The sequence below is a fragment of the Podarcis pityusensis genome (genome assembly GCF_964106645.2).
Source record: "Podarcis pityusensis genome assembly, chromosome: 14".
In the NCBI taxonomy this organism is placed as follows: domain Eukaryota; kingdom Metazoa; phylum Chordata; class Lepidosauria; order Squamata; family Lacertidae; genus Podarcis; species Podarcis pityusensis.
Genome location: NC_138039.1, coordinates 26290548 through 26317842, shown reverse-complemented (window position 1 = coordinate 26317842; position 27295 = coordinate 26290548). Strand labels below are relative to the sequence as shown.

The following is a 27295-nucleotide window of genomic DNA, read 5'->3' as shown; positions in this document are numbered from 1 at the left end:
GGGAGGGGGAGTGCTGAGCAACAGGCCAGGCGATTTCAGCTGTGAGCAAAAACAGGAGCTGCTGGTGCCTGGATTTGGGGTGCAGCGAGAGCTCAGTCCTGGCAGAATTTAGCCCAGGGCTCCATTTGTTCTAATTCACCAGAGTTGGAAGCTAATTTGGCCTGTGCCCTCCTTCTGTGGAAACAAAGCCCACCCTGTAGGAAGTATTTTTAGAAAGTGGTGTGTGTGTGTGTGTGTGTGTGTTAGAGAGAGCATATCTAGCACACACCCAAGTCCTGACTGACACACCTGCACTTTCTTTCCAGATGCACCTTTAGAGGGGGCTGCATTCAACCAGAAATGCGGCAGTTGCTGCATGAACAACTTGGGTGGCCGGCAGGTTCCTTGCAAGTCACTGCTGGAAGGTGGCGAAGGATCCTGCACTTGGGACATCCCCCTTGCCTGACTGTGCACACACTGTCCAGTGCTTGCATAACTTATGACATGGGGTGGGGGGAAACATGAGAGCCAGGAATGGTGTAGTGGTTGGAGGGTTGGACTAGGACCTGGGAGTCTAGGCTTCGAATCTGCACTCAGCCCGCCTAAACTACCTCACAACGTTGTTGTGGGGACAAAATGGGGAGGAAGAGAGCCATTTATGCCACCTTGAGCTCTTTGGAAGAAAGGTGGGATATAAATGGTTAAATAAATACATTTTATTTATTTTTTACGTCTGTGGTCCTCCAAATGTTGTTAGACTCCAAATTCAAGCAGTCCCAGAAGCCACCATGGTCAATGGACAAAGATGATGATGATGAGAGTTGTAGTCCGGAAAATTCTTGAGGACCAGAGACACATTCTCTGCTCCTGCCATTTTTTAAAGCCTTTCATGTGTCCAAGCATATTATGTCTACTAGATCACCCTGGTGATTTGTTACTTGCTAATTTGCTGGCAAGACCCAGAACTTCATCCTGTCACCTCTACTTGACTCAATTTTTCAGCCTCCCTCCCTGACCGGTGGGGGGTGGGGGGAATCAGTTCTGCTAGAAGAATCTCCTCTACATTTTCTGTGGTGAAGTCAGACACAAAGAATTAATTCAGCTTCCTGCATTTCATGGTTCAATAGCCTCTCACTGGCTGGTTTCCAGCTCTTAAATAAGAAACCGTTTTTGTTGTCCTAGAGTTTTTAGCAACAGGCTCCCCAAAGCCCTTTTTTGTTACGCTTGCAAAAGTAAAATAAAACACACTAAATCTGGTTATAAGCCACCAAGCAGACTTTTTGAAAAGTTGAAAGGCAGGGTATAAATCTAACACACCCAAGCAAAACAAATAACTGTGGGGCTATTAGCTTCTGTTGTTGTTGTTGTTTTAAACCCTGGAATACCAAGTTGCTTTCCTTGAGCCAGATATAGCCAGAAGTGGCCCCTACTCACCTGTTCAAGAAGATGCTGCTGACATCGTCGTGGGTGATAGGGGGCTTCTTGGAGCTGGCAGCCATCCTCAGTGGGCGCAGGAAGTTGTTGACCAGGATGTGCAGCTGCTGAACATACTCTGCCTCAGCTTCCAGCATGCTGAAGACCACCTGGTTCCTCTTCCGCATGCTGTCCGCATGAGGTGAGCGGATGTAGTCTTGGATGATGGTCTTCCATTTCCTCCTGCACAACCAGCCTCGTAAAAAGCTCTGGACCTGATAAAAGACAAGAAGTTTCATAAGGTGATCACACAAAGCAACAGGGAGAAGTACTAGGTGACCATTCGGCATGGAGCTTTCAAATTGGCGCAAGGAAGATCCCAGCAAGATTTCATCACACCCATCCCAGCTCTGCAAAGAGATTCATCAGTCTCATTTTGTAGGGGCTGGAACAGATCTATCGGTCCCTTCTGTATTTATAAAGCTTCAATTATTTCCCTGAGATTAGATAGTGCCCTTCACTGACTGCTCTTCTGTTTATTATTATATGGTGTATTTAATATCTATGTGCACACAGGTACCTATTAAAACACAGAATTGCAGGGCATTAATCTATTTTGGATTCAGAATGTGTTCCAGTGGCTGGGGGTTCCTATGAAACAAAAGAGTGCCTCTGAGCATGCATGAGGTCACTTCCCTTCTCTGCTGGGAAACCCACAACCAGACCCTATATAAATCTTGGTGGAAACAGAAACACTTCTGGATCGGTGCGTAAAGCTCAGGCAGATTGCCCCCAGGGCCTTGGATTTTGGAAGTGTAAATATTGTATATATACTCTATGTTTGCACTTGTACCTAGCATGCCAATCCCACTCTCAGGAAAGGCTTTGATATGTCTCTAAGCACCGTCACGCACTGGCACCAAAGGGTATATACACAGAAACATTTGCTACAGATAACGCAATACATAAATAAGAGCAGATTGAAACACCAATTACAACACATTAATACTCCTTTCAAGCCCAGTATTGTTGACTCTCGCTGACAGTGGCTCTCTGGAGAGTCCAGCAGGGCTTCCCATCCCTAACTACCTGGGCCTTTTAACTAGAGCGGCCACTGAGGATTGAACCTGGGATTTTCTGCATGCAAAGAAGGTTCTATATGCCCTTCCCTGAACTGCAGGCCACATTGGCCTGGTATTCTGTTCTATGGGAACTTGAGGCACATGGGGGAAGGAGATGGTATCTGGTGAAGTCAAGGCAAGGCAGGCAGAGGCTGGCCAAAATAGCCGGATGCAAGTCATAGTATGCAAAATCAGATCAAGCCAGTGAAGATTGGTCAGAAGCTCTGTCACAGAAGGCAGATAAAATCAGGACCTCGGACAGCTCCAAATGAGCATTGCTAGTTGAGGATCCCCTACTTAGTCAGAACATAAGCAGAGCCTGGCCCATCTAGTCCAGCATCCTATTCTCACAGCAGCCAACCAGCTGCCCCAGTGGAAAACCTGCAAGTGGGATTTGAGCACAATAGCACTCTCCTCTCTTATGGTTTCCAGCAACTGGCATTCAGAAGCACTGCTGCCTCCAACAGGGAGCTAGACCCAATGGAAGTCTTCTGTAGGCTGACAAGGTCTGTAATGTGGCTTGTTCCACCTTGGTCCCCTACCGGGTTTTGCCATCTTTGATTTCTGCAAGGCTGAGAAGATAGACATTTGGCACAGGGAACTCATCCTCTGAGTCCAAGGATGGTTTCACGGCTGTGCCCACCCTGTTGAGAGGGCCCCAATTCAGTACCAGGAGTTCTCCCAGTATCAGGGGTTCTCTCATGAGAAAGGAGTCATAGCCTTGTCCTCATCGAGTCTTTCATCTGGGTACCAAAAGTTTCCAGGATTGGGTTGGCTGCTGTAGCCTTCATCTGGACCTATAAGAGGGGACCTATTTGCTCCCCACTCCCAGACACCTCCCCACACATCATGGAGAGGTGGCAGTCTGCACTAGGTCTCACCAACCGTGTGGGCAGGTATAGGGGGCCCTCAAGCAGCCCAGAAACTACAGCCTCTTAATGAGCTCCAAGTGACGCCTTTGTGTTTCCTAAGCTCAATGAAGAAACGGCAGGGTGGTTCCCCCGCTCCCCTGCTTGGAATCTCCTGGGTGACAGGCAGCATGAAACGCTGCAGGTCCTACGACGTAAATCAATGCAAGATTTCCATCTGAGAGGCGAGGGAGGTTTTTGTGTGGGTGAACCTCCAACTGCAAGGAAAGGGCAAGGATGAAGAAACAAACTGAAGCCTGGAGATTCTTTAGCGAGAATCCAGGAAACACCAGAGCCTGCCAAATGTAAGTAGCCAGGGTTCCTTCTGCAGGAATTCATCTCCCCCCATCTCCCCCCCCCCCGCCCCCATGTTGCTTTAACATCAACCTGAAGCTGCTGGAAGAGATCATCTGGGGAGCTGGAGAGCAGGATCACCATCAGTATGTAGATGACATCCACTCAGATCTCCACCCACCCCATCCTTTTTTCCATCATAAGACAAGGAGGCACTTGGAATCTGGAGGTTGTGTTGGACTGGAACCTTTTCCCTACAGACAAGGCAAATGTTGGGGGCAGTTGAAGCCTAACCCAGGAATGGGCAGTCAGCATGCTCTGGATAGAGCAGCACCCCTTCCCTCCCTCCGAAAGTTCAGGTTCACAGCCTGACAGTGCTGTGGGCAAAAGTGCCTTGGCACACCTGTGGGGCCTTCTTGGCTCCAATATACCCTCCCTTGGGAAGGTCCCTTCTTCTCCACCTCTAAAAGAATAGTAAAAAGGGGAAGGGCCATAGCTCAGTGGTACAGCATCTGCCTTGCAAGCAGAAGGTTCTAGGTTCAATCCCCACGGGCATCTCTAGCTAGAGTTGGAAGAAACTCCTACCTGAAATCCTGGGAAGCCGCTGCCAATCAGTGTAGCCAATATTGATCAAAATGGCCCAATGGTTCTGATTTGCTATAAGGCAGCTTCCTGTGTTCCTATGTGGTCCTTTTGCAGCCAGCACTACTGTTATCTGGCCCAGTAAACTGAGTCCTTTTGCTGCTCTGTTTTAGTGAGCAATGTTGTCTAGACATATAACAAGTCAGTGTTTTATTTTCCTTGTTTGATTTTATTGCTTTTACTTGTCTTTTTCTGCAAGCTGCTTTAGGGACTCTTTGCAGAGCCAAAAGTGGCATTAAAATATCAATTTAAGCAAACAAACATTTTGTATCTGCTTCCTGGCCAATCTCCCTCAACTAATCCATAGCAAAGGTAATCCGCCATGGTCTATGGGGAATACGGTGTGCATAAGAGCCCAGGGAATCTGTAGGAGTCCAAAGTGGAGGCCCTCCCACCATGAGCACCCTTGAAATGGTTCACTGGGAAGTCTCCTTTTATAGATGGAGATTGAAGAGTAGTCCAGCGATTAGCCACCCTGCATCTTGTGAACCAGGAGCTCTGAGGAGAGGATGAGTTTATTTATTTTCAAAATTCACTGGATGATTATTTTTTATTTTTTCCCAAAGTCCACGAAACAGCATTCGGTCACATTTTCAGTACAATAAAGTAATATTATAAAGATAAAAACACAGCAGCCAAAACAGTATACAAAGAGAAGTAGTAACTAATTTCTGGGTGCAGAGTCAGCGAGGACTGAAGAGTGGATTGAATAAAAGAGCCTTTATTAATCTCTGAAAAGCCAAATATGATCACACAGGAGGAAGGTGAGCCTCCCAAGTGCCACAAACTCAAAGTCCCTGTCTTACCTCCCCACTAACTGTGCTTCATTTTACTGGAATGTGGAGCAGGGTCTTATCAGCAGATAAGGAGAAGGAGAAGCAAGACCACTCAGAGGCATTAAGGATCAGAGACCCAAACTATTTAGAAGCCAATGCAGATGGGGGGGGGGGGCAATCCTTCTTCCCAGCCAGGAGCTGTGCATTTTTCTTTGTCCCCACCCCCCACCAATGTTTTTTGTGGGAGAGCTGGTGGAGAGATCTGGGGGTATCTGGCCTGCAGTGGCTGTGATCCAGACAATGACTTCCTGGGTGCCTGTTTCCATCCCTCAGGAATATCCTCACATTTGTGTGTCAATATCACTGTGACAAAGACATCACCTGGGCCTTCCTACCACACAGAGAAGCACAGAACACAACAGCACACAGAGACATTGACTTCCCCATTCTCTGGTACCATCCAGGTGTTGCAAACCACAAGCACCAGCCTAGCCAGAAAGTTTGCTCTCCTTCCTGGAGGTTAATGGCATTGCAAAGCACAGAAGAGGACACTTTACCACCACCTACTGGCTATAATAAAGCTCTTGCTCCTCAATTATGACAGATGTTTTGGACTCTAACTTCTGCCAGCCTGTGCTGGCCGAGGCTGATGGGAGTCCAAAACATCTGGAAGGCTGGACCAGAGACCAAGCTCTCTTAAACACCAGAGCCTACCTTCTTGATCTTCTTGATGTCACTGTCATCGTCGTTGGGTGCATTGGTCTGATTGGACTGGATGCGCTCATTGTCTTTGAGTAAGGCTGCAATCTGGGAGCAGACAGTAAACAGAGAAGTAAAGGTGAAAGGACTGACATGGTAACAAGCCAGCTTCACTCAGGGGGCCCATCATGATGAAGGTGCCCAGCCAGTGAGAGATGCACTTCTAGCAAGATGTGCGGAACTCCCTGGAATTCCATGGGGGAGCTTCCATCACAGATTTATTTCGATTTGGGCATTTCTATGCCACCCAATCAACTGTGTCCTCTGGGTGGCTCATGAATTAAAATCAATGAAATTCAAATGCAACAGTGCTAAAAATAATCAATATTTACGAGCATTGCCAGCACAATTAACAAACAGCAGCGTAAAAGCACCCAACAGCATAAAATCAGTAAAACACGCCCCCCCCCCCAAAATGAGGAAAAAGAGTTATAAGAAATAAAAACATAGGATTTTAAAAGAGCAAACAGTCTTCACCTGGTGTCAAAAGAAACGCCTAACATTGGCACCAGTTGAGCCTTCTCAGAAAGTATTCCATAAGCTGGAGGGACACCACTGAAAAGGCCCTTTCCCTGGCAGGCAATAATAAACTCATATAGTCCTTTGACATTTTCTTCCATATTATTGCAGGAGGCACACACAAAGTATTTGATTTTTTTTACCAAACCACTTGATGTTAATATAGGGTGAATTCCACAAAACTTCTCTGATGAAGAGCCCTGTGCAGCTCAAAAGCTTACATCAGGCATATGCAAATGCCCAGATGTTTTGGGACTACAACTCCCATCATCCCTGACCACTGGTCCTGTTAGCTAGGAATGATGGGAGTTGTAGTCCCAAAACACCTGGAGGTCCGAGTTTGCCTATGCCTGGCTTACATCCTCTTATATCAGTTGGTCCAGTACAAGATATCACTTCAATGAAATGGTTTGAATGAGATCCCCAAAGGCCAGTACTCAGGTTAATGTGGGGGGATCAAAGGGGGGTCCCCTAATACAAGTTCCGGTAGCCCCCTCACCTCGACATGCCTTGACTTCTGGTAAGCCACTGCATGGCAGCCTCCTAAAAACTGTAACAAAGGGCCTACCCCTCACTCCTCACAGTACTTACAAACTCATCCTAGAACTAGACAAGATCATGGAGGTCACTTGGCTCAGCTCCCCACCCTGCGCAAACTCTGCCATGACACCATTTGTCAGGATTTACAATCTCCCTCCCACACCAAGAGACAGCAGGCTGGCAGTTTTATAACTTTCAGATTGACAGTGGTACCTCGGGTTATGAACTTAATTTGTTCTGGAGGTGCATTCTTAACCCGAAACCGTTCTTAACCTGAGGCGCACTTTCGCTAATGGGGTCTCCTGCTGCCGCTGCACCACCAGCGCGCGATTTCCGTTCTCATCCTGGGGCAAAGTTCTCAACCCAGAGCAACTACTTCTGGGTTAGCAGAGTTTGTAACCTGAAGCGTTTGTAACCTGAAACGTTTGTAACCCGAGGTACCACTGTATTGGTATTTACACAGTAGTTCAGTCCGAGCACACAGCTCAATCTTCCTCACTCGATGGGTGAGTTGAGCCCACTGGAAGGTGGGCTCTTTCCCAACAGGATATACGCCATCTGCTCCGCCTTCTGTTGGCCTGACGCCAAGCCTGAGCTCTGCTCATCCTTCCAGTACGAGGAGACTCATGAGCAGATTGTCTAGTTTGCCCCTCCTTCCCTGAGAGTGTACCTGAAAGCTGCTGCCCTACTGCTTGCCTTTCACTGTCCTGGAAATTTACAACTTGCATTCCAGGACGAGCAGGGCTTGCCTTACTCTCTGCATGTGAAGAAAGCAAGCTTCTGTCACTTTCTGCCTGCCACCCCCTTTGATCCTTGGAGCACTCGCTGTCGCTCTGGGAAGGGACGTTCCTGACATCATTCCTCTGAAGTGGCTCTCTTGTTCTGCTTACATGCCTGCTCCCCCCTCCAAATAGGCCCCCTTCCCATGGTCAAGTGCTCTTACCATCAGGAAATGCCTTTTAAGGCTTCACCGAAAACTGCTTCATGCAATTTCCACCTTGTGGAGCAGCCCGGGGTGGCGGCGGTGGAGGAGAGGAGGTTGCCTCCACTTACTGCTGCTTGTATCCATTTGAGTCATGGGTATAGCCGGAGGGGGCGCAGGGGGCAACTGCCCCCCCCCAGATCAAGTAAAACAATAGAAATACTTACCGGTAACTAACTGACCAATCATGTCAGTTCTGCCCCCCCCAGTCCTGCCTTCCCTACCAAAAATCCTGACTACGCCCATGGGATGGTTGCACCTTCCCTTTGCTTTTCCAGGCTGAACACACACACACACACACACACACACACACACACACACACACCTTCACCCATTCCCCACAAGGTGACTTGGCTTCAGGGGCATTGTCGAGTTTTGGCTCCAGGATCTCAAACTCCCCATTCCATCTTTTCCACTGGGCCCCAATTCCCCTGCCCTCCTCTCCCTTTTAAAGAGTTTAGAACGTCTTTTAAAAACTTTGATCTCAGGGTGGCAGGATGTGCTTCCAATCCAAACACAATGCCACAGGGCAGCTCAGAGGGCGGATGACACAAGTCCCCCTAGCAATGCCTTTTGCAAGATGCACAGCCACCCTGGAAGGAAAGAATAAATAGAAATGTAGAGTTGGAAGGAACCCAAAGCACCCTGTAGTCCAACTCCTTGCAATGCAGGGAAGAAAGGAAGGAAGGAAGGAAGGAAGGAAGGAAGGAAGGAAGGAAGGAAGGAGGCCCCTGCCTCCACTTTTTGTAAGCTACAGATGGGGACCAGGGGGGAGGACACTGGCCCTGGAGGGGAAGGGGGTTGACAGCACAGTGATGGTCGTGTGTGTCTGTGATGGTGTTGAAGATTAGTGGCTAAGTGCCTCCCAGTCACTCTCTTGCAGCCTACCTATATTGCTTTGTAGGGTTATTGTGAGGAGAATAACGTGCCCCCTGTTTGGTTTTCAGGCTTGCCCATCCTGCTATGAGGGCTTTTTTTTTTTTTTTTAATAAATATTTATTAGGGTTTAAGGTACAAACAAATATAATAGACAATATAACATATGTCCTAACATAATTTCACATCTTCTTTGGACTCCCTCACATCTCCCGCTCCCACTTTCATCGTTATAAATTTTTACCAGCAATTTATCATCTTGTTTGCATTCTTGTGTCCCATCTGCTATGAGGGCTTTGATCTGGTCCTAAGAGGAGGCAGGACCTCTTTGACATGGCACAACCCACCAGCCTCCTTCCCCACCTGCCTTGTGACCTGCTGCCTCAGCTCTTCACTTTTTGACTGAGAAGATGGCAATACCTGTGCCAGGTAGCCAGGCCTCCTGCCCTTTACTTTCAGTTGACACAGCCAAATCCCTCCTGTTCAGGGCTGTCTCTTGGGGACTGGGGCAGGGAGCCGATAGCATTCTCTTTTTTCTTTTTTAAAAATGATATTTATTAAAGTTTCAAAGAAAGGATTACATAAATAAAAAGGGGGGGGGGAAACACATCAGTCTTTCCATGCCTTACATTTCATTTCCTTACTTCCCTGACCTCCTCACACCTCCCTTTTTTGTATTCCAGTTCTGTTAGTTAATTCAGCAATTCCTTTCCCTCTTTGTTTTTGTCTTAATCCTTTAACTTAACATATTATAACTGGATTTTCACCTGTTAACAATCCATTTTTACATACACCTTTATAGCATTACTGCTAAAACCACTTAACTTCATTCTGACATCATTCTAACATTCATTAATTTTGCAGTATTTCTGTAAATAGTCTTTAAATTTCTTCCAATCTTCTTCCACCGACTCTTCTCCCTGGTCTCGGATTCTGCCAGTCATTTCCGCCAGTTCCATATAGTCCATCACCTTCATCTGCCATTCTTCCAGAGTGGGTAAATCTTGTGTCTTCCAATACTTTGCAATAAGTATTCTTGCTGCTGTTGTGGCAGCATTCTCAGTATTATTTCATATAAATGTTTTTGTTTTTTTAAAGGATGGTTACTTTCCGAAGGCAAATTTGGAACTGTGTTGCTTGGAAGCTGAATCACCATCAGTTAGGTAAAGGAAAACACATGCGTTGGTGATGTAGATGTAAAATTGTGACTTACTCTGAATTAATTAGCCCAGTGTATAAATATCATTTCCCCCCCTAATCTGATTAATGTCTTTCTGTGTTCATGCTTCTGTAGCCCAAACCGCACCACCCACGCAAAAGAGAAAGGTATTGGCAGACTCAGAGTAACCCTGAGATTTGCAAATGCTCTAGAAAATCTCTAGAGAGAAAAACCAAGAGAGAGAAGGATCCAGAATAACTCAACAACATGGAATGTTGAGCCACTGGAAGGAAAAAAGGGGGGATGGAATGGAGTTATTCAGAAAGGACAGCAGGAAGAGGAATCTGACACCCAGTCATGGATAATCCTGGGAATTGTAGGTTGTTATTGGTGCTGACCTCACAAGGTGACCATTCCAGGCACCCTTAATCAACCACAGTTCCCAGGATCCTCCAAACTATCAAAGGGGTATACTAGTGCTTTAAAGGTATGGTGTGTGGATAGCAAGAAGTACAGAGCAGACCATTCTGTTGTCAGAAGGTGTTATTTCCTGATTCAGACTGAGAAGCTGTTTCTCAATGCATCAATCAATGGCAGTGCAAGCAGTCCTTGAAAACCACAGTAAAACTCCAAGATTTTAATGCAGCTGAGACCGGGCATCAGTATCCCACCTTCCAAAAAGTCTAAAAGATAGCAGCAGAGCCAAGAGCTTCCTGATGGTTGGCCCTTTCTAACTCAGTTCTTATTTAGAACGAAACATTTAAAAGTTGGCCCAGATAATGCCAACCCCAAAGCTAAAACAGTCAAACCTCAATTGACAATCCAGTCCAGCATCCTGTTCTCACAGTGGACAACCAGGTGTTTGTAGGACACCCACAAGCAGGATCCAAGCCCAAGAGCCTTCTCCCCTCCTGTAGTTTCTGGCAATACTTTCTTTGATCTGTCCCAAATCTTCTAGCATTCAGTTTCATTGGGTGTCCACAAGTTGTGAGAGAGGGAGAAATCTTTTTTCTCTATCTACTTTCTAGCTTACTACAGCTCTGCAATGTGGTCTGTCATAATACTGCAGGTCAGAGTCAAGGCTGAGGTTGGTTTGGATTCCCAGGAAAATATTCCCAATATCCATAAAGGTCAATCAGCTTGAATTGCGCATCTCAGACAACCTCCTGGGCCAGACTGATCCGCCAGTTGCACCCAGAAGCCTCATTCTTCTTTATCTTGCATCCGTTAACTTGTTGCACATTTTCAAATGTTCAAAAATGGGATGCATAAACAAACGCAGGGTGCACATGAAGTACAACTGAAGTCAGAAGGGAGGCTCCTTGTCTTGGATGCTCCCTGCTGCTTTTTCAACCCCTCGGCCTCTTAGCTGAGGTCATGCCCCGGCAGCTCACCAGAACAATGTTTTGGTGCAAACACTCCTTGTATGAACTGAAAGACGGAGATGTAAAATGTCTATTTCCATGCAAAGAAAACTCCTAAACAAATCAAATTCAAGCATGCAAATGAACTGGGAGGCGTAGAAGCAAGATTGGCTCTGGGGAAGTGACATCACAACAACAACAAATCAGAGATGCACGAAAGCATTGTCCCTTCGAAGCTGATGCCATTCAGTTTAACATCCTGAGGTTGCCCCTAGCAACGAGATACAGAGCAGCCTCCATTAGAGCCCTGGTATTTTTAAACATCACACCCCCTCTTTTTAAGTGTCATGCCGCATGCCGCATATGGGTGCTCTGGGCAGCAAAACAGGGAAAGGGGGCAGGTGGGTGTGAGGATCCTGAGTTATGCAGGAGGCTTGCTTATTTTTAAAAGGCCGCCCCCGCTCCACTCCCATAGATCAGGGTTGTGGTGGAGTTGAGGGGCTAGAGAAAAAGTAGGGACCTCTTCCTAGGCCTAAAAGGGGGTGGGGTGTCCATTAAGTACCTCCTGGGAGACTTCTGCCTGGCAATGCAACCCCTCTCTGTCCCACTCTTCAGGCAGCATATAAACACACCTAAAGGCAGATGCCTCCCCACAAAGAATCCTGGGAACTCTAGTTTGCACCTCACAGAGCTCAGCACCCTGAGAAGACTACAGTTCCCATGATTCTTTGGGGTGTGATGTGTTTCAAATGTACAGTGTGCACACCTTGGGAGAGAGAGTCTTTGTTCCATTATCAAACTATTATAATTCATGTGCAGGAACACAGAAGACACAAAAGGCTCAGTCCCATTCATCTGAATAGGGGGGAGAAGGAGTGCAAGCAAAATGCAGATGTTCATGGGAAAGAACTGGGCTCAGAGAATGTGCACATCTGGTGCACCCCTGAGCCCAACATGGTCTCCCCCCCGCAGCATGTCCTTCAAACTGTGGCCCTGTGGCAAGTCCTCTTCTTTGCGGGAGGTTTCTATACAGAGGTTGGATAGCCACCTGTCGGGCATTCTTTAGCTGTGATTCCTGCGTCGCAGGGGTTGAACTAAATGACCCTTGGGGTCCTTTCCAACTCTACAATTCTATTATTCTAAGTAGCTGAGAGGAAGGGTGGGATTTGGTCTGTTCTGCTCTGAAGGAGCAGGTGTGTAGCCTTGTGGATTCATTACTGTCACTTAAGGCTCAATTGACTTCAAGTGGCACAAAGTGCCCTCTGTCAGCTTTGGCTGGTGGCCCAGCTACACCCCTGTCTGGAGAGGGATAGCCTAACTTCTGTTATTAATAATAATATTTTTTCATTTGTACCCTGCTCTGGGTTGCCCAAGCCACTCTGGATAGCTTCCTAAACATAATAAAACATCAAACATTAAAAACTTCCCAATACAGGGCTGCCTTCAGATGTCTCCCAAGTAAAATAGTTTTTTATTTCCTTGACATTTGACAGGAGGGTGATCCACAGGGTGGGTGCCACTACCAAGAAGGCCCGCTGCCTCGTTCCCCGTAACTTCACTTCTCGCAGTGAGGGAACTGCCAGGGGGCTCTCGCAGCTGGACTTCCGGGTCCAGGCTCAATGATGGAGGTGGAGACACTCCTGTTTTCAATGCTCTGGCAATTGCTCAGCTAGATTTCTGCAATGCTTTATATGTGGGGCTGCCATTGAAAATGGTTGGGAAATTGTGGCTGATGCTGAATTCCGCGACCAGGTTGCTCACTGGTACAAGAGGTTCTGAGCACATTACACTAATCCTGGCTTGACTGCACTGGCTACCAAGTAGTTTCTGGGCCCTATTCCAAGTGCTGATTTTGACCAATAAAGCCTTATGTAGCTCAACACCCCCATACTTCAAAGACCACCTCTTCCCACATGAACCAACCCAGATTCTGAATTCCCCACATGAGGCCCTTCTCCATGTGCTCCCTCCAAGGAAGGGGCAGAGGACAGCAACACAAGAACAGGCCTTGTCAGTGGTGGCTCCCTGCTTGTGGAATGCTCTCCCCAGGGAGCCATGCCGGGAGCTATCACTGTGTTTTTAGTCCCCCAAAGTCTTAGGATCTTAATTTTCTGCTTATCTTTTCATGGGTTGGAAAAGGATCTGCTCTTCTATCTATCTATATTACTTGTGTATTTTAAGTTGCTTTATCCTTGTTTCTAATGTTCATTTTTGCAAGTCAGTTTGAATTTCACTTTTGAGGAAAAAGAAAAGAAAAGAAAAAGCAACAAATAAACAATAATAAATAATTACAACTGGTGGACCTTGTCCTTTCAGTGACAATCTTGTCCCCATAAACCTACCAACCAAACCACTGACTTTAACACAGTGTGCAATTTATTCATAATTAGGCATTATCAAACAGATCATATTCAGAACAAAATGGACTCACTTCTGATATTAGCCATGCTAATAGCTGAAATGACTCCTCTGCAAGCAGGGAGAGTTCCTGGCTGGTCTGCTGATAAATCTTTTACACAGCAGAAAGAGCTGCTTTTCCCTTTCAAAATCCAGTAAGCAAAATTTGCACATTAAAGGAAAATGTCATTTGATCTGCGCTTCAAAGGGTAGTGGGGTGTTGTTGAGGGGAACAGCAGAAAGTACAACACTAAGAATTTAAGCACAGAGGCAGACTAATTATGCACCAACATATTGATAGTTCTTGGATTACTCGTTGCTCGATTTTTAAAAACTATACAATGTACAGCTTCTGCTCTTCCTTCATCCTAATATTATTACAACCATGGAATTATTCTTCCTTATGTTTAGTTGGAAACTCATTTCTTGCCATTTGAATCTATTGGTTTGGATCCTCCCCTCTGGAGCAGCTCGGTCTTCCATGGGACAGCCCTTCAGGTATTTGAATATGGCTATCATGTCACCTCTCAGTCTTCTCTTCTCCGGACTAAATATGTCCAACATCCTTAACCATTTCTCATATTGCTCCCAACTCCTTAACCATTCCTCATATTGTGACCTCCAGGCTGAGACTTACAAGGATGACTTGACCCATAACAGTCATGCCTGTGGCAAGGTCTGCTACTGCTAGAAGAAACCAAGTTTTCAGATTAGGGGTCTTCTAGGCATCGCTTCTAAAATTCGTTGAACACCATAACTTGCCCAACCGACAGTATCTTACGCAACCCCCTTCCAGATGAATATTGCTGTGCTTAAGGTACTAATGTCTCCTGCACAGCCAGCACTAAGTAACTAGTGGAACTTCAAGTAGTCTCTTGTCAAAGGGTAAACACTTCAGCCCAGAGACTTGGTTTTCAAAACACCATTCAGACACAGGTTTTTCCATACAGAAGCAGGACACAGGTTCAGTCCCTGCCTGTGCATGTGTGAATCTGGTTACCATGGCATTTTCACCTGGAATGCTACAAATCTCTTCAACTCTAGAACATGCCACCTTTCTGATGGCTTTCCTTTGCATTACGGTTATGGTTATTTATTAAATTGCTTAACAATTCACCTCTCTCAAAACAGCCCAAAGTGACTTACAGAAATATTTACAAACTAGATAAAGTTTTAAACCAAAGAAATAGCAACAATGAATCCACATTCTTGTATTCATTTAAAAAACCCTGAACAACTTAGGTCCAGGGTACCTTAGGCATCATCTGAATATTTCTATTCCAGCTCGGTCACGAGATCATTTGCAGGAGTGTCATTATTCATTCCCAGAGTGGTGATGCTCATTTGACAGCAGTGGAAACCAAGTCATTGGCCCAGTCCTGTCAGACTCTGTGGAGATTCAACAGGCACCTTCTGTGCCAACCTTTAAATGCCTGATGAAATTTTTCAATTACACCAGGCCTATTCAGGCAATTAAGAGTCCTGCAAAATGGGTTAATGATCTTGGTTTTAAACTTCCTTGTTTTTAACCTTTTATGCTTTTGTGGTATGGTTTTATCTTATTTTTTGCTGTTGTGAACTGCTTTCATATTATTATTTTTTTTGTAAAAAGCGATATAGGTACATTTTTTTATAACTAACTAAATAAATACTGCTACACAAATGCAAACAGTCCATAAACATAGTAAAATCAAAATAGGCAAAGTATACAATGCGCCTAAAAGCAAATTGGAAGTCAGAGAGCAGCAAAAACAGCCCATCGTGTGCCATCAAATACCCCAAAGGGTCCTTCCCATTGCTGGCAAAAAACCCCAACTCCACTGAGAGGAAGGGGGTACATTTCTCCTGCCATGATGCATGTCTGAATGCAGCCTACAAGGACCAACCGCACAGGCTCCTTTGCCCTTTGCATAATCAGCATGTTTTTACCTCAGATTTCAGGCGCTCAGTCTCTATTTCTCCATCTTCAATTTGTTGCCTGAGTTGCTTGGCAACTGTTTTCTCCGTTTCCACAATCTGAAGTAAATGGAGGTACTTCTGCATTAAAGCTTCATGCTCTGTAGCAAGAGTCCTATAACTGTTATATAGACAGAGTTGTTAAGACATTTCCTCCCCTTCTGTTGCTTTTCCTGCCTGCTCTGCATCTCCCACCCACCCACCAAGTTGGGCACTCATGACCACCAACAACAATGGAAAACTTGGGGGATCAGGTCCACGTGCTGCCCTAAATGCTGTCATTGGGGTGGATCTTGCTACTCATGGTGGCTTCCTCAAGCCGTGTCTGCTGCCAACACAATTAGAAAATCCTATGGGGGAGAGAGAGAGAGAGCCGACCCGAGAAGCCATCAAGTGATAACTGCATTCATCATGGGGGAAAGGGAATGGCACGACTCTGCTGCTACAGTTCAGAGCATGAACTTTCCCTGCCACTGCTTGGCTTGAATTTGATCATTCTGATTGATCATTCCCATCAAGCTCCAGCCATTCTTTTTATCCAAACATTTTAGAGCAGCCGTTTCCCAACTTAATGCCCTCCAGAAATCTTGGACTACAACTCCCATCATAGGTGCCAACTCCCTGGGGCTCTGGGTGACCGAGCACCCACAAAATTCCCCATGAAAGTGCCCAGCACCCACAAATTTTGGTGCCAATATCATGCATGCTGCATGGCACTCACGGCCCGGGCACCCAAGCTGGCACTACTGACTCCCATCAGCCTCAGCCACAGCAGCTGCAAAGCTGAGGCTGATGGGTGTTCTGGTTCAAAACATCAGGACCAGAGGAGACTGGGGAAGGCTGGCTTCCCATATTCAGCTTGTGAGTAATAACAGCTAAGAAGTGATTATCTGAAGATTCCATGTCCAGTTCCCAAGCTTGCACTCTGCCACTGTTACCCAGTGGGCCACATACAGAGGCCAACCCACATGACCCCAAAGAGGCCCTGAGCACATGCCAATCTCAAACTATGCTCCTGCTGGCCACAGACACCAGGCATGTTTGCTGCTTGATCTGCCTTGCAGCCACATCAATTTTTAGCAGAAGACAGGGATCATAATTGATCTGGCTACACGCTGGAGCAATTGGACAGTGGTTTCTTCCACTGTGTGACCAGCTGTGATGCTCTCGCCATTTTCCATGTGCTCTGTGCCAGCTTGGGGTCACATGGATCAACTCTATGAGCCCACAAGGATCAGTGAGAGATTCTGCAAAATCTCTGGCAACCATTATGAAGACCTTTAAGACCTTTTCATTCCCATCAAGAAGGCAGATTCATGTCCTGCTATACCAGGCTTAGGGACGCGGGTGGCGCTGTGGGTTAAACCACAGAGCCTAGGACTTGCCGATCAGAAGGTCGGCGGTTCGAATCCCCGTGACGGGGTGAGCTCCCATTGCTTGGTCCTTGCTCCTGCCAACCTAGCAGTTTGAAAGCACGTCAAAGTGCAAGTAGATAAATAGGTGGGAAGGTAAACGGCATTTCCATGTGCTGCTCTGGTTCGCCAGAAGCAGCTTAGTTATGCTGGCCACATGACCCGGAAGCTGTATGCCGGCTCCCTCAGCCAATATAGCGACATGAGCGCCAGTCGGACTGACCTGGTACTAAAGGACAGGTAAGGCTGCTATCCTATATCTACTAACCTGGGAATATGTCTCACTGAAGCCTCTGAGTAGACCTATATATGGGTTTGGACTGCAGGCGATTAGGAATGGCCAAGCTCCTTCCAAGCTGGCAGTGACTTTGGTTGGGAAACACAGGGTGCAATCACACAGGTAAAGCCGAATTGAACTCAGCATGGTTTATTTCTGAGTAAAGATGTCGAGGGCTGTACTGCCATTTAATCCCATTCAACGAGTTCTATGAATTCAAATATTCGTGGAAGGATCTGGCCCACAATATTTTACATGTGAGTTGGGTGGGGGAGTCGCCTCTTTGTTTCCCTGCTTGGTTAAAAGCAGCCTTTCCAGGAAAATGAATTGAATGTTAAAAGAAAGGGAATGGAATTAAAACGCAAATGTCAAGGATGAATTCTTATCTCTGGCTGTGGCAACTGGCAGCCTCCCAGGTGCAGAGGCAGCATTAAGAGTAGAGAAAAAAATATCTGATGCAACATCCTCTCCAACTCCTAAGTCTGCCCAGCTGCTGCCCAGCACATTTTGAGAAGGCCGGGGGGGGGGGACACCCTCCCTCAGCCTTCTGTCAGCAAGGCCACAAAGCATCCTCTCTGCTGCAAAAAGGCATCCCACCTTCCACCCCAGATAAAGCAAACTGATGCCTGGAAGTGTAGGTGTTCCCATTCTGCACGGCGTTTGAGGCTGTTTCTTGCAGTTCTATGGGCAACGGGGAAGGAGAGCAAGGACACTCCCTTAACACCCCGAGCCTTCTCCAGATGCCCCCCCCCCCGCTTCCTGCTCCTACCTGGCACTGACTACACACACTGATGCTTATCTTTGCAACCAGGGCTTTGACAAGGCCTTGTCCTTGGGAGGCAGGCTGGGCACAGCTGGGAGGGGGCGGCTGATCTGGAGCCCAAGGACTGTGCTGCTCGCTGTCTCCTGTGCTTGTTGCCTGCAGCCACTGCCTGCTCCCCTCTTGCCTCCTTTTTTTCTCTCCCCCACATTCAGTGTGCTGGGGCTTCCCTGGGCTGCCTCCAGTCGCCTCAGGTGGCAGCAGAGGAGGAGGAGGGGGAGGAGGGGGCTCCTGCCATTTTCTGTTTTGCCTCAAGCAGCAAAATGTCTTGGGCCAGCCCTGTTTGCAACCATGAGATGTGGAACGCAAAACTCAAAACAAAAACCCAACAACAAATTCTGAGGTTGTTAGGATGCCGAATTCTAGGCATGGAGCAAAGTCCTGTGCTTCTTTACAATTCCAGAGTCAGCCCAAGCATTGCTCATTGTCAACTTTTTCTCTGTAAGCAGCCCAGAGGGGCTGATTTCCTCTTATATGGTTTCTTCTGTGCTATAATAATAAATTATTATTATGTTTTATTGTGTTTTTAATATTATGTTGGGAGCCACCCAGAGTGGCTGGGGAAATACCAGTAAATATATTATATTACTACTACTACTAATAATAATACTAATAATACTACAGTACTACTACTACTTATGAGCCATTGCTCAGCAAGGGTGACCAGAAATAAGGCCTCTTACTGGCTCCCTCTCCCACTCTCTCTCCCCCAGCAGAATTAACATGGTCAGTGGCCTCTTGCACCTGACCTGACACATGCCAGCCCAGCCCTCCATCCCAAGACACCTTGCCCCAGCAGGATTCATGTTCCACGGAGCCACTGAGAAAAGGAGGAGGACTTACCTGGCATGGCTAATGGCTGCTACCCATTCATCACAGTCTTTAGCATCTTCTGTCCTCAGCTCCAGGGTTTTCTGGTTTTCATGGTTGAAGTTAACAGTGAAATAATGCTATAAAAACAAAGAGAAGAGCTATTACTCCTAAAGACAGCCAGCTGCATTCCACTGCAAGGTTGCCAAATATCACTAACTCATCCTGGCGTTGTTACACAGAAGACACAGAAAGCAGAGGACTAACTCCAAAGGTTACAAATTTATTATGGGGAAAGTCCATGGAAAACATTTTCTAGCAGGCAAAAGCATGAAAGCCATGACAGATTAGATACGGCTTTGCAGCATTATTGGGCCAGTTGTTCTTGGTTTGTTGTTGTTGTTGTTGTTGCTGCTGTTGTTGTTGTTGTTACCATCAATTTATTAATCGACTTCTGCTGGTAGGTAGTCTGCCCTGAAGGAGAGGAGAAAGCAGGTCACAGCCACTCCCTCCTCGCTTTGCCAAGGGAAGAGGCCAGAGGGCCCCGGGAGGGACTGCCAGCCACTTCCAAACTACAGCAATGCCATTGCAGGGGGTTGATCTAGATGACCCTTCAGATCCCTTCCAACCCTATGATTCAATGTCTCTTCCTTCCTGGCTCATTTTCTGCAGTGCACCTGGCTGCTTTTTGTGGTCTGGCTTGCATGGGCTGGCTGTGGGGAAGGGGGCGGCAGTAGTGGGGACAGCAGATGCCGGCCCTGCCGTTTAGGACATGGGAACTCACCTAGATTTCCCCTCCAGAGGCACTATGATGAGCAAATGGTTTGGGGCAGCTACTTTCTATCCCCACCACCACCTTCCTGTCTCTAAGAGGTGCCAATGCTGAACCTTTGCAGCAAGACCATGGACCAGCATTTGTGAGAGAGAAAGCAAGGGGCATGATGGACACATGCCCATGGAAGGCACCTGCCCCAGAACAGCCCCTTAGAATCCAGGCCACCCACCAGCCCTGGAAGCTCCCCCCCCCCCCGCAGACTTTGCTGCATTTCAGATGCCAAGCTGACATGGACAGGAGCAGAATGGGGCTTGGCACAGAGGCTATTTTTAGCCTCCCTTGGCATTTACTGTATTTGTGTTAATTTTCATCAGGGCGGCTTCGAGCACCGCAAAAGAGTTTTCGCAGTTCATCTACTCTCCTTCCCTGCAGTCTCCTAGGAAACAAGGGATGTTCTCTAAGGCCAGAGACAGAGCCGAGTAAGTTGGAAAATAAATAAGGAAATGCTGAGTGCCGTCCGTTCTGCCTCTGGCTTCCACTCTTGCCAGGACGTCCTGGAATCCAAAATCCAGCAACATGGCCCCACAAAACTGCTGGCCTCCAAGCACAGGCTAAAGCAAATGCTCTAGAGAGGGAAAGGGCGGCAGGAAGCTCAGTGGCAGAGCAGCTGCTTGGCATGCAGAAGGTCCCAGGTTCAATCCCCAGTGGCATCTCCAGGAAGGGCTGGGAAAGACTCTATCTGGAAACCTGGAGGGACATTGCTGCCAGTCAGTGTAGGGAACACTGCACTAAATGGACCAACAGACTGACACAGTATGAAGCAGATTGCTTTGCTCCTCTCTTACTCTAGCCAAGGGACGCATCCTCTTTTGGACAACCTTCTGTGGCCACATGCGGGAGGTGGGTAGGGCAAAGGTGGCAAAAAAGGGTCACAGCAACAGATGCAACTCTTTCCTATACAGTGGTACCTCGGGTTACATACACTTCAGGTAACAGACTCCGCTAACCTAGAAATAGTACCTTAGGATAAGAACTTTGCTTCAGGATGAGAACAGAAATCGTGCTCCGGTGGCGCGGCAGCAGTGGGAGGCCCCATTAGCTAAAGTGGTGCTTCAGGTTAAGAATAGTTTCAGGTTAAGAGCAGACCTCCGGAACGAATTAAGTACTTAACCCGAGGTACCACTGTATATGGTTAATTACAATCCAGCCAGCTCTCTCCTGTGGCTCCTAAAAGCTGCCAGCATGTGACAGCAACCACACCCAGGGAATTGCTTTGACTGGCCGGCTAAATCAGGTGAGGGTATGGGTCTCAAACCCTCAGTGAGTTATGTGCAAAGACAGGCTCTGGTGGATTGAGCGGATGAGACCAATATGTGGTCCATCGGTCAAGAAGGCGGTTTTTGCACATGCTGTAGAGGGAAGTGAGGGGCAGTTGAGGCTCATCAACCTGGGAAGGTAGCCCATCTAGAAAAAGGAATATTCTGATCCTAAACCTCTGCCGCCATGTGGAATATCCTCGGGAGAAGATAAGTCTAAGGAGTAAACCCTCCACAAATCCAGAGTAGAGTTCCTGGGTCAGTTGGATGGAGCCTTGTATGCCTCCTTCTGGGAATTCCTGCAGCCAAGCTGGTGCCAAACATATTGCTTTCCTTTGGATCACATCAGTGAGGCTGGTGTGTGTGTGTGGTATTATCATCTGGGTATCCCAGGACCTCAAATACACACTGCCTAGGCTTGCACCCCAGCCTTGGTGCTGCTAATGCAACCATGCACACCACATTGAGATCCTTGGAAGATAAAACTGGTACATGAATAAAACTAATAATAACACATATAATAATCATTGTAATGGTGTCTAATTCACCCTGCCATTTCTTATCTCCATTTATTCTTTATTTTTTACACTATGTGCAAAAAGCAATGAGGAGAGAGTGCTAAGGTATCAGAGCCGCATGATAATATGAAAGCATTTATGTGAGCTTAAACAAAACCACAGCTAGATCACTCTTCTTCTCAATTCGGATTGTAGCTGGTTGTGGGGAAAATGCATCAAAACACAGCATTTTGTAAGAAACAACAGGATAGCTATTGTTATAGATTGGGGGGACCCCCCTAGACCCTAGAAATTAATAAATAGTAGGATTTTGATTATTTTAAAGTTGTCATATTTTGAAGAGGAAAAAAGAGGACGCTATAATGGCTCTCATTTTAAATACCCCTACTATATGTAGGCTTTAGAAACTGTGATATATATGTTGGGGGCAGGAGAAGAGAAAAGGAAAGCAAGTCTTCAGCCACCGGTTATGTCGATGTCTCATCCAGAAAGTATAGCCAGAGACATTTTTGCAAATTAAAAAAAACCACCTGGGCAGAAATTTTACCCCTGAAAAAAAGGACATGTCCTAGAAAAAGAGGACACATGGCAACTCTTGTTATTTGGAGTATTGAAGCAAAGATTGGAGGCCCATGGAAAAATACAGGCTAAGTTTAATTCCAAGCAAGTGCCACACCTGAGATTGCCATGGTGATAGGGTGCATGTTTGAGGTTACAGGGTAGGAGTGTTTTTAGCAAGGTGTACTGGGAAGAAGGGAGAACAAAGACCAGGATCCATCTTGGGCAGGTTGGCTGAAGACTGGCTGGGAAAGATGACTTTGACTCCAGTGCTGCACTGCTGTGGGGAACAAGCCCCTCTTGAAATGACCATATTGTAAGAGATGGGCTCCCCCCGTGCAGACTGAAGGCGTAAATATGTGAATAAATCATATTTCTTAAAGCTACAACAGTCTCCACTGTGTTTCCATTCTCCAAAGAAACACAGAACCTGGGTGAGTGCCTGGAACCCCCTAGAATCTTGCTATTGCTCAGCAGAGAATGGGGCGGCACCTAACTTTTGTAACAATATGGATTGTGGCCCACATTGTGTGTACCCTGCTTCCCAAGCCAATGGTGGGAGCACACTTGATGTAGTGTAGACAGGAGGGTGTGAAGTGCTTCTTTGCCCCCACCAGCTTCTGTGTCTAGCTGAAAAGCAGCCTCTGAGGCTGCACCCAAGAGCGGGGAGGGAGGCAGCGCAATCTTGTCTACCATTGCAATTCTGCTCAAAAACTAGACACATTATTCAGTTGCAAGGGACAGTGGTTCCTCTATGACCCATCCCCCGCCAAAGGGAGAAATGCAACAGTGCAAAGACAGTTTTGAATTCCTCAACAGCAGAAAGGGAACAGTTTGAATAACCCCTCCTGCCTCTTCTTCCGCCACTCAGCTTGGCAGCCTCCTGAGGCTGCAGCCGGTTAAAAAGCAAACAAAAAGAACCCCCCCCCTCCCACCAATATCTGATGTAGAACTCTGCAGCATGTCTCATATGTCATGACAATGATGGAGGAGTTCAGAAGAAGAGTGGCAGAGAACACCTGAACCTCTTCAGCTCAATGGCTCTTCTGCTGTTGACCTCGCCTGGTGCAACTCTCCAACAGCAGAGTTCTTTGGATCCCCCCCACAATGCTTCTTCAAGGATATGTTGCGATGCACGATTTCCACAGCAACCTCAACGCATTCCAGGCCAGGCTGAGCTAGGGCTTCTCTCATCTAAATATAGCTGCTGTAGTCCTGATTCTTCTAAGGGCATCGACATCTCTCCTCCTCCTGAGCAGATGTGCTATTGGGCCACATCCTGGCAAAAGGTTCCAGGAGCCCCTCCTTGTCTTTCTCTTTAAACTGCCCTGTTTAAAAGGCCTAAAGACACAAGGCAGGTGCTACACAACATGGCACACCACATCACCTTTCGACACAAAACCAAATAGGCATCACTGACAGCAAAGGGCCCCAGCAAGGGAACCTCATCACAGCACTGCTGCCTCCTGGCCTCTTCTGCCCAGCAACCAGAGTTCCATCCAGTGTTGGAACTTTTCCATGGCCCACAGCATCCTCCCCTTTCACCCCCTTGCATGAGAAGAATCTAACTCTAAACTGTTGTGATGCAAAATCAAACAAACGGTTAATTGATTCTGGATGTTCTTCATATATGAGTTATGATGAAGATTTATTTGGCAGCATTGACCATGTCACCCAGTCAGTGGATTCAAATTGCATATGGTGAAACCATAAAGAGATGTGGTATAGGTCCAGGAACCTTAAACTGCAAACTTAGCAATCAATTGAAAGAAAATCACATGCATCAAATCCTATACAGTGGTACCTCGGGTTAAGAACTTAATTCATTCCGGAGGTCCGTTCTTAACCTGAAACTGTTCTTAACCTGAAGCACCACTTTAGCTAATGGGGCCTCCCGTTGCTGCCGCACCGCTGGAGCACGATTTCTGTTCTCATCCTGAAGCAAAGTTCTTAACCCGAGGTACTATTTCTGGATTAGCGGAGTCTGTAACCTGAAGCATCTGTAACCCGAGGTACCACTGTATGTCCCACAACTGAACTGCAATGCAAGGAGCTTGCAACAGGGGTGAAGGTAAACCAAAATGCACCAGTCACAACCAAGTGCATAAGCTGTATCACTGAGAAGAGTGTTAAAGTTTATTTCCCTCCATTTACTGAAGCACCAGACTGCAAGATGTAGTATGCACTGAGGTGTATGGCCCACTTAATGTTCCCTCCCTAGGGAAGTATAAATACATACTAATTTTTCTGGATGATTTCTCAAGGTATTGCAAAGTGTACTTTCTAAAGGAGAAAAGTGAAACTGTACAGTTCAGAAAACACATCACCACGGTGAGCAATAAGCTTCAGAGGAAACCCACAACTTTGGTCAGTGACAGTGAAGGTGAGTTTACCTTGAGCCACATGAAATCTCTTGTGGATGAAGAGGGGATTACACACAAGTGGGGAGTGTTTTACACACCCTTCAACAAAGCTCAGTCACTGAGAGAAAGTTTAGATCTCTTATGGAGATGACAAAGTGCATGCCGAGTGACCCTGGCCTTCCCAAACAAATGTGGGGAGATGTGGTAGCCCCTGCAATATATCTCCACAACAGATTGCCAACCAAGAGAAGTACATGTACAGCTTTAGAACTTTGACATGGAAGAGTGCCGAGTATGTCACACAAACATGTATCTGGCAGTATAGGCAGTGAACATTTTAGGTGTGTCCAGCTGACACGTGATCGCAGACATGCGGGTCCTTTTGGACCCGGAAGAGGGCAGAACGGGGGATGAAATGCTTATTTGCACCACCAACACACATGGGGGAGGGACGAATGGAACCCCCCCCCCCCCGTGTGAAATGGCCACCACTTGTATTGCTATGCCTTTGTACTCAAGGAGAATAGACACAAGTTATACTCCAGATCAGGACAGACAATTATGATTGGATATGCTACTGGAGCAAAGGTGACAGAGCAATTGACTTGAATACTGGAAAGGTCAGCACAAGACATGTGGTTCATTTTGATGAACACAGGACAGCTGCCAAGAGAGGAACTGCGATATTTTTTTTTGAGAGGTCAGAAGAAGAAATAAGAGCCCTCCTGAACTTTCCTGAATTGACATATCTGCTTTTTACTGTCACATCACCTAGCACAAATGATGAACAGGAAGGAGAAGCCGAGGAGCAGATTACAGGTAGCAGGAGAGGAGACTGATGAGAAGAGGTCTGTACTGGAGGGTGATGAGGAGACTGGTGTGGTTTCACAGCCATATGTCAGACACTCATCAAGACCCAACAAAAGTAGCCCATCTCCAGGATTGTTCTACACCGCAAGGTCATTGGTACAACCCCAAGAACCTTCCACTTGGGGGCTGAGCAGGTGCCAACCACATATGTGGAGGGATGCTGCATAAGAAGGGATTGATGTGCTGCACCAGAACAAGACCTGGGCCCTCACCAAGCTGCCTCCCAGGAAGAAGGCAACTGGAAGCAAGTAGGTGTTCAAGGTAAAGCAGGGTGCAGAAGAGGAAGTTGAGCACTACAAAGCAAGACTTGTGGCCAAAGGCTACTTGCAAAAGTTTGGAGAGGACTATGATGAAACTTGTGCACCTGCAGTGAGATATTCCAGTATTACACTGCTTTCAGGCACAGCAACTTCTTAACAAATAGAGGCAAAACACATAGACATTGAAACTGCGTTTTTGCATAGAGAAACCTCAGGGTAGATTTGCATGGAAGAGGCCAAAGGTTTTAACAAACCAAAGGAAGTGCATCTAGTATGCAAACTTCAGAAGGGGTTTTATGATGTGTGAAACAAGCTGCTAGAGCATGGAATGAGAAACTGCACAGCATTTCCCCACAGCTAGGGTACACACAAGGTCACACGGACAAGTGCTTGCACACCAAATGCAAAAATGGACAATTTTCTTATGTGTTGGCATTTGAAGATGGTTTGATCATTGCAACTGAAAATGACCAAGACTACCCAAAAGTTGTGAAAGACCTAAGCAAAGGAGCAGAACAACTCAGAAATGTTTCTTCCTACTTGAGTGTTTAAACAGAACGAGAAGGATCTTATCTTCTAAGTCAAAAGCAAAAAGCTATTGAATTGCTTGACAGCTTAGGGCTGCAAGAAGCTATGGAAGTAGCCACACCAATGGTTACTGACTTTCTAAAGAGCCCAGATGAATCTGAACTCTTGCCAGACAACAACCAGTACAGGTCAGCAATTGGAAAACTTTTTGTACCTGACCACAACTTCCAGACCTGACATAGCAAATTCAGTGGAAATCCTGAGTAGTTAGGTCTCTCACTGAGAAGAATGAGACTGCTGTGAAAGGGGTTGTCAGATAATTACAGGGAACCATGAACTATAAACTTAAACTGCCAGCAGACAGCAATCCAAACTACTAGGTTATGTGAATGCTGACTGAGCTGGAGAAGTGAAATTTCTTTCTTCATTCTCTTCCATCTTGTAAAGCTGACCAAGCAACACATGTGGACTTGATCACTTCAAGCCCAGAACACATGTTCATAAATGTTTTTCTGTATTTTGTAAACTCAATACTTTCTACCTGTGTTCTTTTTGCTGCCACATGGAATAATGCATGAATCTGACCTTTGGAGTTTTTAAGTAAAGCATTTCAATTTACTTATGTTGTGGTCTGTTTACTGCAAGAGAGGCAGTGGACTGAACAGGATATTTAAAAGGTCTAACAGTCTAACATTCCCATGCTTCGTTGTGCTGCATGATTCTGTGTTTTTATACTCTGCTGGGGGCTCTCTCTTGCTGGAGAGTGTGTTAAACCCCATGCTTTGAATCTAAGGATCCAGCCAATTATTTTATTAATTATCCCACATGGGGTGATATTAATTATTATTTTCCACCCTACAAATATTCCACTTGTAGTTTCCTTGATAAGAATCTGACAGGTGAGCCTGCCTATTGACACCTTGGCTCTCTCCCTGGCAGTTCAGTAGTAATACTGGTGCTTTGTCTGGACATGATGGGGTGATAGGAAAATGTTTAATTGATCATATAACCTGTCTGTAGCAAATTAGAACACCACCCTGAAAATCTCCCCAATTCAAGTAGAAGGCAACATCTAGTTCCAAAAGCTGCCACTAGAGAAGGAA

General features: G+C 46.5%; 1 protein-coding gene across 1 annotated transcript in view; it reads right to left on the bottom strand.

Moving 5' to 3' along the window:
• The window catches only part of RASGRF1 (Ras protein specific guanine nucleotide releasing factor 1), a 59127-nt gene that overhangs the window by 28086 nt on the left and 3746 nt on the right, over positions 1-27295 (bottom strand). Inside the window, exons 2-5 of the mRNA XM_080981889.1 lie at positions 19038-19144; positions 15659-15806; positions 5848-5940; positions 1414-1667 (exon numbers count right to left, since the gene is read on the bottom strand). Coding sequence (XP_080838015.1) covers positions 1414-1667; positions 5848-5940; positions 15659-15806; positions 19038-19144 — 602 coding nt within the window. The remainder of the gene's footprint in view (positions 1-1413; positions 1668-5847; positions 5941-15658; positions 15807-19037; positions 19145-27295) is intronic.